The sequence below is a fragment of the Arachis stenosperma genome, chromosome 5, assembly GCF_014773155.1.
Source record: "Arachis stenosperma cultivar V10309 chromosome 5, arast.V10309.gnm1.PFL2, whole genome shotgun sequence".
NCBI classification, from domain to species: Eukaryota; Viridiplantae; Streptophyta; class Magnoliopsida; order Fabales; family Fabaceae; genus Arachis; species Arachis stenosperma.
The window spans coordinates 124741639-124756254 of NC_080381.1; the positions used below are offsets into that span (position 1 = coordinate 124741639).

The window sequence follows — 14616 nt, forward strand, 5'->3', positions numbered from 1 at the left end:
AATACATCACAGACCTTCTCCACAAAGCTGAAATGTTCAATGCAAAACCTATGCCCACTCCCATGAGTCCATGACCTCTGGTCTGAAGCTCTCAAACCATGAAGGAGAACCCTTTTTCAAGCCGGCTTTGTATCAATCCCTTGTTGGTGGGCTCCAGTATGTTACAATCACACGCTCTGAAGTCTCTTATGCCGTCAATAAGGTCGCTCAATTCATGCATTGTCCTCTTGAAAGTCATTGGAAGGCAGTAAAGCAAATTTTACGCTATCTTGCTGGAGCAGTTCATCATGGTCTCCGATTCCAGAAATCAAAAGATTGCAGACTTTACGGGTTCTGTGACTCGGACTGAAAAAGTGACGTAGATGACCGAAAATCAACAAATGACTTTTGTGTGTACCTAGGACCAAATCTTGTTTCTTGGTCCAGTCGAAAGCAAACAACAGTCTCCAGGAGTTTCACAGAGGCAGAGTATAGAAGTCTTGCTGCAGGGCTAACTGAAATTATATGGATCTAAAATCTTCTTGCTGAAATACATGTGGTATGTACAGCCATACCAAACCTATACTGTGACAGCCAGAGTGCAGTACTACTAGCTGCTAATCCTGTGCTACACAGTAAGAGCAAGCACTTTGAGTTGAACCTCCACTTTGTCAAAGACTATGTCACCTAAAAGAAAATTACCATTCGGCATATCCCAACTCAAGATCAAATTGTTGATACACTGACTAAGCCACTTTTAGCACCACAATTTTTGCAGCTCAAAACTAAACTCAGGGTAACTGAAAGAGACCAAGGTCACAAATCCATAAAATAGCAGAATTGATGTAAGTACAGTTAAAGAAGTATGAAAGAATTGTATAACATACTGACTCAGCAAAGCATCTAGAAGTTGAAAGGCAGTTAGCAATTAGAAGAATGTAAAAATTTTTTGTTAGAGACTTGCTACACTTATTGTAACTAACCATCCAGCTCATTAAGTGTAGAAGTTGTGTATAAATATCTTGTACACAAATATCTCCATGCTGTTGTTAAATATAAAACTATAATCACTCACCAAAAAATCTTTTATTCTCTCTCTTCTTCTACCTCCCTTTCTCTACTCTTCTTCAACAATTTATATTACCTTACATTGGACATTTTATTTTATTTATTTATTGATGTTAATTTTAATAGGATTTTTTCTAATCACTTACTTCTTTACTCACATTTATTAAGATGTGACTTTAATTTTAAACACATATTACCTTTTTTTTTTTACTTCTAACAAAATCATCACTGACTTTGGGTATTTTGTTTTATTTTCAGATTTTTTTAATGAGATTATTTATATATTCTTTTGATATGTCATTTTTGAAGTTCATTTGTCGCGAATTAAGAATAAAATTAAGTAATAGTGGCTGATAATGGTTAGCTTCCTTGTTAAATTTTTTTCGAATTATAACTGTTAATGAAAATGCGATTTTTTTACTTATTTAACTACTTAGGTATTAACTAACTAACACCATAATATGGTTTGACTCCGAGAGGACCTCATTTAGACATTTAGTGTGAAACTTACCAAATTAAATAGAGTGCAAGCCTCTGGCAAAAAATAAAAGATATTGGGGTTTGTTTTGTGATTTTTTTTAAATAGTAGTTTTCTAGGATATTTTAAAATATGTGATGATTTATAAAAAGCCAAACAAAACATAGGGCGCAATTCATAATTTTTCAAAAGGAAAAAAAAAGAGTAAAACTCTTTTTTTGGTTCTATCTTTTTTTTTTTAATTTAGACTACTCGCACCTTAACGATTGGACAATGACAATTTACCTCTTATTCTTTTTTTATTAGACATATGAATCTTTTTATGAGAATTTTCGACAAAAAATAGCAAAAAATACTTATGTGTGACGTTAACTTGTATGATCTAATCTTCACCTGTCCTACATGGATGATAACTATTTGATTAGAATTGTTTATTACCTATAGTCATTACAAAGACATTGCAAAGGGATGATAAATGTTTGATTGAGACATCGTTTGAATAAAGACCAAATCTGGTCCTTGTTCATTTTCACGAATGACAAGATGATTCCTATAAAAAAAAAGGGACACTTTGGTCTTTAATCTTTTCATTTTAGTCAATACAATTTCTCTGTTAAAAATTTTGTTAAATAGTAACGAAAATTAGTTTTGTGAGGATTTTATTTGTAATTTGTGGGGGGAGGGGGGGAGGGAGGGGGTTTTAAACCCCACAGAGTTCTTTTCAACAATATGACTAATTCTTTGACCACTACTACCACCACCTTCCTCATTCTCATCATTATCACTTCTACCTCTATTATTTCTGTTGTGTAATCATAATTTATCATCATCATTATCTCCTCTACCGTCATCAACACTAATACCAATACCATCAACATTAATGTTCTTTTGTTTCATTTATTATTCAATGCCATTTTTTCTCTTTAGAAGGTCTTCCTACTGCAATTACTTTTTTCGTTGCGATATCATTTCTGTCAATGGTCTTACTCCACTTGACAACCATTGGCGGACGAATTTTTCAAAAAAAACTTAATTGTTGGAGTTTAAAAATCCTACAAATTACAAATAAAACTCATACAAAATTAATTTTCGTTACTATTTAACAGATATTTTAACAGAAGGATCATATTGTCATAGAATAAAAAGGTTGAGGAACGAAGTGTTCCTTTTTTATGGACAGGAATCGTTTTGTCCTTCATGAAAATAGACAAGGACCGAGTTGGGTGTTTACTAGACATCGTTTTAATGATTTTGTAGGAGTTAAACAGTCCCAATCAAATGGTTATCATCCATGTAGGACTGATGAAAGCTAGGTCATATAAGTTACATCATACGTAAGTATTTTTCGTCATCCTTTGTCAAATATTATCACAGAAGTGCTTATGCGTCTATTAAAAAGGAAGGACAAGGGATAGATTGTCATTTTCCAATCGTTAAGGTGTGCGTTGTCTAAATTGAAAAATGATCGAGGTTAAAAAGAGATTTTACTAAAAAAAAATTGTAATTGCCAAGGGAGATTTCTTTTAAGAAAAAACGTTAAAAACCGAAATGAACGGGATCGATTGTGCTTTTCTAAAACAAATTAGCTGATCTTAATTTATGTTTTTTCAAAAAAAAAGGCATACTGAGACTGGATTATTTGTGGGCTTTTTTATTTAAATAAAATAAAGAGAAGCCAAAATTACATGAATTCTCTAAACCAGAATCTAACATGCAAATCCCCTTTTTCAATATTTTATATAAATTGTTCCAGACAACTAAGGTTTACATTAGTTATACACTACAACATGAAATGATTTATGCTTGCAACTTCTTCCAAAAAATGAGCATAAATCATCCGAAGGGGATGATGGTTTAGTTATACACGTAAATCATCTCAAGATACCAGGTTTTACGTGTTTTGAGCTTAAAACACAAAAAGGTGGTGCGATTAACATGTGAAATGATAAAGCTAAGAGGGATGACGCGATTTATATGTTAAAAGCAAAGCATATGAGACTGGCGAAATTTATGTGGGAAGAAGAAGCTGAATACCTTCTAGCGATTAACCTTTTTTTGCCATTTTTCACTGTTGTTACCGCAAAGTAACTTTAGATGAGTAGCAAATTGGTGAAGAGGAGTGGGTCTACGGTGGTGAAAGACGATTCTGGTGCATTAAGTGGCGAGGCAAAGCACAATGTTAAAAGGGATGGTTTAAGGTGCAGTCAGAGGCAGAGCACGGTAAAGTTAGTGGTAGAGAAAGGTTCTACAAGTGGCGGAGGCCGGCGTAGCAGGGAGGTTGACAACATAGAAGGGGGCAGAAGGATTTTTGAAAAAAGATAGTTGGCAATGAAGTGGATATGTACTGTTTAAACAGTATTGCGTGAACACGTTTATCTAATTTATTTAGTTGATGAAATTAATTTAATTTCACATCTAATGGGATAGTATGTTAGCTATTAGTAACTAAGTATAAGTGTATTCATGTGTTAGAAATTTTTTCTTATGAAATTTAACTAATCATGTGATTAGTAGATATTGGTTCTTTATCTCTATTAAGGTTTAAAATATTTAGAGAATGTTGATATTATTACATGAATATGAAGGATGTTAGCGTTGGTAAATTATAAATTTGATGTCAATCTATTAGGGATAATAATGAAGTCTTCTAATTAGGCATCTTACGTTAAAAATTAAGTTTATAGACTTTTTAGTAACTCTCAATATAATTTGTTTGTTGTTATTATAACTTGTTAACTTGTGATTTTTATATTTTTATTTTCTCAGCCAACTAGATGTATAAAGAGCATTCATAGACAATAAAAGATGATAATGCATGATTATATCGTGCCCTACCTAGAGAGTGCCAAATTACTATGTAAAACTCGCAAAATTAATAGATGATTAGTCAATAAATTAATAATTATTTGAAAAAATTAGAAATATGAATTTTATAGTTTAATGAGGTAGAACTAATTAAAATAAGAACTATGACACTAATTTTAAAGAATTTGGCCGAAAATTAGACCAAACAGGCCGAACCGATCGAACCAGACCCAAATGGACCCAAGCCTATAGCCACAACCCACATACAAGCTAAACATTCAGCCTCCTTCACCATTATTCATTTCAGTTCACGGTGAGAGAGGGAGCTAGCAAGAAACACAAACCCTTTGTTCACTATTCACTCCAACATTCAATCTTCTGTAACTTTCAATCCGGAGCTCTGATTGACGAGCCATTTGTGGCCATGCGTTTGTCTCGAAGTCCTCTTCAATTCTATCCAATAAAGTGGTAAGTCTCTCTGTAATTCGCTTCCAGTTCTCTGTGCCCCCTTTCTTCACTAAATTAGTTTGAGTTTTGAGTGATTTTGATGATTTTAGTGGTTTAGGTGCAATCTAATATTGGATAATTATTTGATTATATTCCAATTATCAATGGGTAAGATAAGAAAACTCTAAACTGTTGTGGTTTGTCCAATTTTGTATACCTTAGTGCTAATTTAGTGAATTGTATGAATTAGATTGAATTTATGTTAAATTGGAGTTTGATTCGGTGAATTGGAGCTCTTGGAACAAGCCCTTGGTGGCTGGAATCATTAGAGTTGATTGAGTCTTGGTTGCAGAATTTTGGGTGTTGGAGGCTTGTGAGCTTACTTAATTGTGTTGCCTTGGGTTATACGAGGAAATCAGTCAAGGTATGATTTTGGTTTTTCGTATTTAATACATAATGTCTTGCGAAGACTTAGGCTAGATGACCCTAGGATATGCTGGAATGATAGAGTATGTTAAATACTTAGTACCTTTACTGATAATTGTTGATATGGATTGAGAATTTGTTGGTGATTAACTGATTATTGTTATGATGAAAATAGAATGCTAGATGATGTTTGAATGATGATTGATAAGTTGATAATAATGAATAGAATCCCGCTATGGAGTCAATGGAGTATTTGTACAATGTGTACAATAGGCTATTTTTTGGCCCAATATGAGTTAAAAAATGAATACCCGGGGTAAAATACTATTAATTTCTCAAACACAATACACCCATACTATCCAGAATAACCATCCGAGTACCAAGAATAATAAACATCTGATATCCTACTAAATCAAACATCCTTATACCCCCATTGTACACATTGTATAGGTACTCCATTGGCTCCCTATACTTCCTCTAAGGAATATACATAGATGATGGGTTGTTGATGATCTTGTTGGTATGATTGTGAAGTTCATGTATTAGAATTGTTTAAAATTGAGGTATGATGGGTGATGGATAGGTGTAGAGTTGTATTGCTGTGGTATTGTATATGTTGGTGCTAATTTTGAGTGTAGGAAGTTGATTTCGAATGGTGGATTGATGAAAAATAGAGGTTGGAGGGTTTTGTGAAAATTTGATTTTTGGCCGAATTTCAGTGAGCCATAACTTGTCTTTCGGACCCCCAAAATTGTTTCAAACTTATTTCATATGAAAATTGGGTCTGTGAAGTTTATGTCGTTCAAAGAATAGATGAAAAATGTTTTAAAACAAAAAAGTTATGCCCGTCGGAAGTTCAAAGTTCAAAACTGAAATTCTGCAACATTTAATATTTTTGCCACTCTGCATATCTTGCGTACGTGACCACGTGCACGCGACGTGACCAACCCTTTCGGGTTGGGCATCTCGTGTACGCAAGCAGAGTGCTTGCATGCCCGAGCTGGGAAAAACTTACCCACGCGTACGCGTGACCCCGGTTTTCAGCAAAGTAGATTTTATGTTTTAAAACCTAATTTCGACCATCTAAACCTCTATTTTTACTCTTTTAGCCTCTAAACCTTAGTTGTGTGTTGATTGATGAGAAGAAGTTAGGAGGGGGTGGTAACTTAGAGATGAAAAAAGCTTGAGAAGTGATGAATTAGGTATGAGAAGATAGGTTGCATAGATATATATATATATATATATATACACACACACACTTCTTATGATTAAAGAAAGGAATAAATGTTACATCTGAGCACTCTTTCTTGAAAGTGTGACCCCAGGAGATGGTGGAAGGTGAGGATCCCCTCCTTTGTTCCTCCTAGGCATATGAGAACGTACCTGCTGAATAGACGCAAGGGTTGTGGTTTCATCTCACTTGCTCCAGGTTGGTTAATATAGAGGCTCCCAAGGTAGATGCAAGGGTGTGGTTCACCCCACTTGCTACGGGTTATGATTAATTATGTATAAAAGTGCAAATATATGATGTATATGTGATGTTACGGCTATAATAAATGATTATGAAATGATTATGAATGAATATGAATGAAATGAGGCTTATGCACTTATGTTATCTAAGATACGAGTTTTCCTGGGTAAAGAGCAATGGCTTGCCACCACGTGCTCCAAGTTGAGACTCGATACTCTGTTGACCCTATGACATAAGAGTGACTGGGTACGTATAAATTTCTGGGAAGGATATGCCCTAATGAGCAAAATTTAGATATATGAATGAGAAAAAGCTATGCATAGACTCTTAGAGATGCGTGTTGAGGGACAGTCCATGGTTTAGCAACTGGGCTTGTCGGGTTAACTTGATAACCGACAGATGAGACTCATCAGCCATAGGACAGGCATGCATCATATGCATATGTTTGAATTGCTTTCTTATGCTCTAATTGGGAGTGCCTATGTGATTTTAATATGCTTAATTGTCATACGTGCTATCTGCATTACTCGTATTATAATTGTGTTTGCCATTGTCTGCTTGCTTGTATGTGTAATTCCACCGGAGATGGAGGTTTGGAGGAAAGTGGATGATGGAGGGTTAGATTAAAGTTTTAGTTAAGTTTAGGAAGCTTTAGAGGACCACCTTGGTTTATGGTTTCTATTTTAGTTTTCTTTAAGTATTATAATCTGAGTGTCGGAGTTCTAAAATTGCCTCTTGCTTTTTCGGGACCTTATATCTTATGTATGCGGCACCTTTACCATGATGAAAATCCCCGGTTATCATTCCATACGGATATTTGTATTTTTCAGATGCAGGTCGAGAGGCACCTCACTAGGCGTCTGAAGTTTTCTGCATCGAAGTATGCTTTTGGGATTTGATATTTTGTTACTTTTTGTTATATCTATATGTATAAACTCTCCATATGTATATATGCTTTACTGTTGCACCTCATAGAGGTTTATGGAGAACTAGGGTTACTTTTACGTATTTTAGGTTATGGCCTTATATGTATATATATGACTATTCTCTGGCCAGCCTTAACCTCGCAGGCTGAGTTCGGATCTTGATATTTTGTACTCTTGATCCTCTACTCTTGCTTATATATATATATATATATATATATATATATATATATATATATGTTTATGAACCTCAACTTTCTTCGTACGCAAGTAATCTTTTTTCTTGAGCGTTGTGCTTTTAATTTTACGATTTTGCTTTACCTATTCTTCAAAGCTCCTAGTATACTACGTTCTTTCAATTATTATTATTATTATTATTATTATTATTATTATTATATATATATATATATATATATATATTATTTTAGAGGTCGTAATACGATACCATCTTTGTTTTACGACTTAAGCGTAAAGCTCTGTGTGGTAGGGTGTTACATACTGCATGTTGCAAGGCTGAATGATCATTGATTTAAACTTTATGAGTCTTTGATTAGTGTATTTGTTGAGTGATTGTGTCTAAAAATCTATATGTTTCATATGTTGTTTGGAGAGTGCATGATTACCTTATATGACCATATCATTGGCAGCCATCCCAATGTTGGGTCCACAACTCTAGACCGATCTTGTTGCACTAATCAACCATCATCGGATCTTTCCGCTTCAAGATATCCATATAATATTTATGATCAGGTTTAGTCTTCACATATGTTGCATTTACTAGAATCTTTTGCGTATCCTTAGACTTGAAATTTAGTTTGCCGCTATGTGTCTTACACAGGAAGCACGATATGCCATCATCTGATGCCACCCACTATCGTCAATCGTTCAGGCAGCCTTGATTGTATTGTGTCGGTCAGAGATAACTACAATTCTCTGTTGAGGAGTTATGTGTTGATGAAGGTTACTTAGGAAAAACTTCCATGAATACATGTTCTTGCCTTCGACTAACCCAAATGCAGCTGGTAGAATGTTTGAATTTTCATCTTGTGCACTTGCCATTAGTAAAGTCTCTCCATACTTGTCATACAAAGAAATACCATCCATAGATATTAGTGGCTTGTAATACTTAAATGTCTCAACATACGAAAGAAATATCCAAAACAATCGATGAAAAAACACCCTCGACTCATACACCATATTACCAGCTCTAACAGGAAAAGTACGCAATATAGCTATAGTGCCAGACATATACATTTGAACCCTGATCACCATCTTGGAATCAGGTTGTAAGACTCTTTTCAATTCTATATATTTGTGCAATTACCTTTTACTTAGCAAGTCACACCTTCTTCTAGCTTGGCTTGAAACCATATTTTGATGCCACCACATTCTTCAAAACCTTCACAGAGATTGATGCATCCGTTATAACCAATGATAGTATCGACACACACATATATGACATGATAATCAATCTGCTTGTGTTTAAAAGATATATATGTTGCTAAATATGTGTGCAACCGATTGTACTTTCTAACTTCCTATTAGTCTTTCCTTTGTCTCATAGTTACATGATCAGCCAAATTACATCCATTCCCAAACTGCATACACTTTTCATGATACTTCAATTGATCAGACTCAAATACTTTATACTTAACACTTCGGCAAATATTATAATTCTTCACTGTGAGTACAACTTCCGCTTTGCTTTGGAACCAATGGCCAATTTCAAACTCGTATGTGCCAAGCATCGCTATCCCATCTCCATGAATAGCAGGGAGCTATTGGTATGGAAATGTATGTTGGTTCATAACATCAAGATCCAAATTAGAGATGTGAGGAGGGTATTGTTGTGTTTGAGAGCTTGACTGAACTTGAGATCTTTTGACAGGTGTTATGTCTCCCTTGTCATTGATATCATTACGAATAATGGGTAGTTCCTTATCCGAATCATCGTCTCCTAGAGCTTTCGCAAATGGATCCCTATCTCTAACCTCTATGAATGCAGGTGCACCTTCTAGTATAGGTATTGTTCTCATTGCATTTGCAAGTTCCCCAAAGGTATGCACATAACCAAAGTTATCTCTGTCATCTGCTTTGGCATGCAAGTCTACTACAAATGGTGAGAACGGCACGTAGGCAGTAACTTATTGACCTGCTTGAATGGCACTAGAATTACCCTATATCTCACCAGTTGAGGGATTTAGATCATATTCACCTGAGCTACCATCGACATCAACCATCCTCGCAAACAATTCCATGGCGTCCAAATTTTAAGAAATCTAGCTTGACTGTGAAATATAACTCACATGTCGTCATATCTTTGAATTTCATACTTTCCATATTTAACATAACCTTGCCTAAGTGAGATAGGAATCTTAACAAATACTTGCTTCACACGTTTTTTTTTCTACAGTTTTCTAATTTTTTAAATATACTATTTTGTGAATCCATCAAACTCGTTGATGGATTTACAAGCAGACCATTATGCTTTTTATAAATTTATAAATAACACCCTCACTAGTGTCTTTATCAAATTTTTCTCAATGATGCACTAACAAAAGTACACTCTCAAATATTTTTTCCCTTCCTCTTTACACTCATGAATACGATTTACGTTATACCCTTTAATTTATAGACTTTCTCTCCACATAAATCGCGCAAGTCTCGTGTGTTTTGCCTTTAACAAATAAGTTGCGCTAGCCTTTTGAACTTTATCATTTCACACGTTAATCATGCCACCCTTTTGTGTTTTAAGCTCTAAATACATTGGACCTGATACTCTAGGACAATTTACGTGTATCTGAACCATCATTATCGTGGGACGATTTATGCTCATTTTTTGAAAGAAGTTGCTAGCATAAATCTCCCCAGGTTGTAGCTTTAACTAATAAACCTAAACCTCAGTTACCCGGCCGGGATGATTTATATAAATATGGGAAGAGAAAATTCGCATGTTGAAATTCGGTTTAGGGAATTTATGTAATTCTGGTTTTTCTTTATTCTATTTAAGTAAAAAAAACCTTATTTATGTTTTACCATATTTTAGAACACCACTACGGTACCATTCGATACTCAAGAGAAATCGTTATTAGCAATTTCATTCTCGAGCTGCTCTAAACCAAATTTCTTGTAGGCTTTAGTAATTTCCAGAAGACCTACTATATCATTTCATATGTGTATAAATGCACCCTGCATCTCAATATATCAGTAATTTACCATTTTATCAATCATATTAAAACTAATTTATGACAAGCCTATTGTCATGAAGTTTCATAAAAAAAATTGTTACAAAAAAGTTTCATAATATTAATTTTAATGATATTTAGACTATTAAAACTATATAACTACTAGGATAAATCACATTTTTAAATTGATTGATATCCAATATTATCAGATTGTCCTGTTTTGATTTTTCTTTTCAAATTGTCTTTATATAAATTGATGTAATCTAAAACGATTTATTAGAGAAACCTAGTCAATCGTTTTAAGTTAAATTGATTTAGTATATCCTACTAAATCGTTCTAAAATAAATTGATTTAGTAGAAAAACATATGGCTATAGTAATTCGGTTGATCTTAAACCGATTTAGTAGAGTAAAAAAATATGGGCAAATCAATTCAACTTAAACGATTTACTAGAAAGCTTAATGTCTATATTAAATCAATGTTAATACAACAAGTTGGCTACATCACACGATAATTATTATTCTACAATCAATATGTCATACATAACTAATTAAAAGCAGCATTCAAATCATAAAAAATTGTTATATTCAATCATTAAATTTAAAAACTAATCTAATTTAATAAATACTAGTTATATAATGATGAGACTATATATGTATTTGATCAGAACGATAAAAAATATTTTTATCTATAACATGTAGATAAATAATTACATTCAAATTTATTTTATTTTTTGTGTTAAAATTGAATATAATCAAATTAAATAACTATAGATAAAAAGATTTTTTTATCGTTCTGATTAAATACATATATAGTCTCATCATTATATAACTAGTATTTATCAAATTAGATTAGTTTTTAAATTTAATGATTGAATATAATAATTTTTTATGATTTAAATGTTTCTTTTAATTAGTTACATGACATATTAATTGTGCAATAATCATTGTGTGATGTAACTAACTCATTATATATTAACATACATTAATTTGTATAAACATTGGGTTTCCTAGTAATTCGGTTTAAGTTGAATTGATTTATCCATATTTTTTTGGCTTAATAAATTGGTTTAAGATAAATCGGATTATTATAAAAATCTGTTTCTTTACTAAATCAATCTATCTTAAAATGATTTAGTATAAGATCGACTAAATCAGTTTAATTTAAAGTGATCTACTAGACTTCTCTAGTAAATTATTTTAAATTACATTGATTTATATAAAAATTATTTAGTAACGAAAATCAAAAGAGGATAATTTGATAATATTGGATATCAATCAATTTAAAAGTGTAATTTGCACCAACTACTACTATAACTATCATAATATAAAATAGTTATTATATATATATTCCACTTATAGTTTGCCATGGTATTTATATAAAGTTGCTTAATTTATTAAAAAGAGATAAAAATTAATATTTAATTTAAAAATATAAAAATAAATTATTTTTGAATATTTAATATTTATCATAAAAAATAAGTTTAACAAATTTGACATCAAACTTAAACACTACAAGAGAAATTGGATTTAACAGTGGAAAATTATTGCCGTTTCGCCAAATCGCCGCAAATCAATGGAGAAATTACGGTTCTTGTAGCGAATTTTGTCTCCATGAAAGATCCATAAGGATAGCTACAATTTTGTGTCTCAACCACTCCAAATTACATAAAGCTCAAATTGACAAAAGAAATAAAATTAGAGAAAGTCAGATTTAATAATCCTCGTTTACGCACGAACCCAAAAAAGAACAAAGACGCCAATCACCAGGTTTAAGACTTTCCTTTTACGGTATATATTCTGTCTATTAGCTGTAACTGCTACATCATTTTTTGTCACGGATCTGCTCAAGCTCTCGTATATCTTCCGAGCGAGAAAGAAAGATGGAGAAACACGTCCGTTGTTTGTCCCTCTACCATTAATCGAATTGAAGCATTAATAACTCGTTTTGTGACAGTTTAAAATCGCCGTTAATTTTTATAAAAATCGCCGTTAAATTTCATTTTTCTTATAGCGAAAGGAACGAGAGAATTTGTCATACAATTTTTATGGTATAAGTGGTTTGCATCCTATATCTTGTTTTAATTTGCTGCTCCTTTTTATGTGGAAATCAGAATCTTCATCGTTGTCTATCTATTGGTTAAAAAACAAAGTAATTTTAGCTAATTAAAACAAATGTTTTTCTTGACCAGCCAACTCTTCATCCTTCGCCAAAAGCCAACCACAAATATTTAAACCATCTACTTAGTTAGCTCATATGGGTCAAATTTAATATCCATTGGAAATCGATATTTATTATTTATTTATTTTTTAAGTAAGAATTGAAGGAAGTCTATTTGATATTCAGCATTTATAAAAAAAAAAGGACATGCATGATCCATAGGATCAGGCTCTTGTCAAGAAAATCAAATCAATTATAAAAATTATATTGAAGGTTTATAAATAGGTAAATTTTATTCGACTCTTTTTTTAAATAAAGGATAAATTACTCTATATAATAAGTTTAATAGTTATTAGATAAAATTAATTATGTCATCAAAATAATTAATATTAACTCTTAATTTAACTTGAATTTTGATAACTAAACTAATTAATTATAATAAAATTATTAAACTTTATACCTACAAAATTACATATTTCTTATATCAACTCTATTAATAACTATGGAATTCACCTTTATTAAATTAACACTTTATCTACTTTTTATTTATTTATTTTAAATTTGTAATTTAGCCTTTTGATTTTTCTTTTCACGTGTTCCTTTTAGCTTTTTAGTTTTTTTTTATTATCTAATTAATATATGTGTGATTTTAAAAAAAATTATAAAATAATATCTCTTTTGTAACTCTTATAGTTTACAAAAAAAAATACTATATTTAATTAGTTTAATTAGTTGTCAAAACTCAAATTAAATTAAAAATAGTTAATATTAATCATGATAATATAATTTATATTATTTAATAGTTATTAAACATATTATAAAAAATAACTTATCCTTTATTTAAAAAAAAGTTGAATAACATGAAATTCAGCCAATTATCTTAAACGTAAAATATCATTAAAATATAAAAATTTATGTCATCAAAATATTTCCTACAATTCTTTCTAATATGAAATGAGTCAATTCTACAATTTGGATCTTTTTAATAAAATCATCACCTAATAAATTAACAAAATTTAAAATAATATCTCTTTCTGTCAAATTTATTTACCATGAAGTCACCAAAAAAAAAATTTATTTACCATGGTACTGATGTGAATATGAATTCACTTTATAACTAATGGGTGTGTATTATATTTTTTAATTTACTTATGCATATATAAAAGGCGATCCTAAATAAACAATATCCTCGAAGAAATAATTTTTTTAACGAAATATATAGCTAGATAGATCATTTATAATACCGTTGGATTGTACATAATATTAAGGATAAAATGTACTTAAATACAAAATTACACAATTCTATTAAATTTATAAATGTAATTTGAATTATCTAAAAGCATATTTATATGTAATTTAAATGAGATTTATTCGAATTAGGAAAACTAATATTAATTTAAATTAGACCAATTCTAATTAGTAAGATGCCTGTAATTTGAATTTGGTCAATTTGAATTATGCATACATATAAAAAATCAGGATAATCCGTGTATAATTCGAAATAGGGTGTTTCGACTCACTATAGGTATTAAAACGGTAGACTAGTTCGAATTAGATTGATTCGAACTAGTATGAACTAGTGTGTAATTCGAATCAGCGTCATTCGAATACCCCTATGATTCGATACATGTATATTTCAAATTGATCCAATTCAATTTAATGTGATCGCATGT

The 14616-nt window shown here is 31.5% G+C and overlaps 1 protein-coding gene across 1 annotated transcript; it reads right to left on the reverse strand.

Annotated features, from left to right (window-relative positions):
• Positions 1–8482: 8482 nt before the first annotated feature.
• On the reverse strand, positions 8483–9855 carry LOC130981319 (uncharacterized). The gene is made up of 5 exons (XM_057904915.1): positions 9786–9855; positions 9469–9704; positions 9166–9375; positions 8943–9069; positions 8483–8901 (listed from the first exon to the last, which is right to left on the reverse strand). Exons 1-5 carry the CDS (start codon positions 9853–9855, stop codon positions 8483–8485), a joined length of 1062 nt encoding a protein of 353 aa, XP_057760898.1.
• Positions 9856–14616: the final 4761 nt, after the last annotated feature.

Coding starts and splice junctions, on each gene's coding strand:
- LOC130981319 (XM_057904915.1), bottom strand. CDS start 9,855: ATGGAATTGTTTGCGAGGATGGTTGATGTCGATGGTAGCTCAGGTGAA. Junction 9,376..9,468: donor CACCTGTCAAAAGATCTCAA/GTTCAGTCAAGC, acceptor CCATACCAATAG/CTCCCTGCTATTCATGGAGA. Junction 8,902..8,942: donor TCAAGCCAAGCTAGAAGAAG/GTGTGACTTGCT, acceptor ACAAATATATAG/AATTGAAAAGAGTCTTACAA.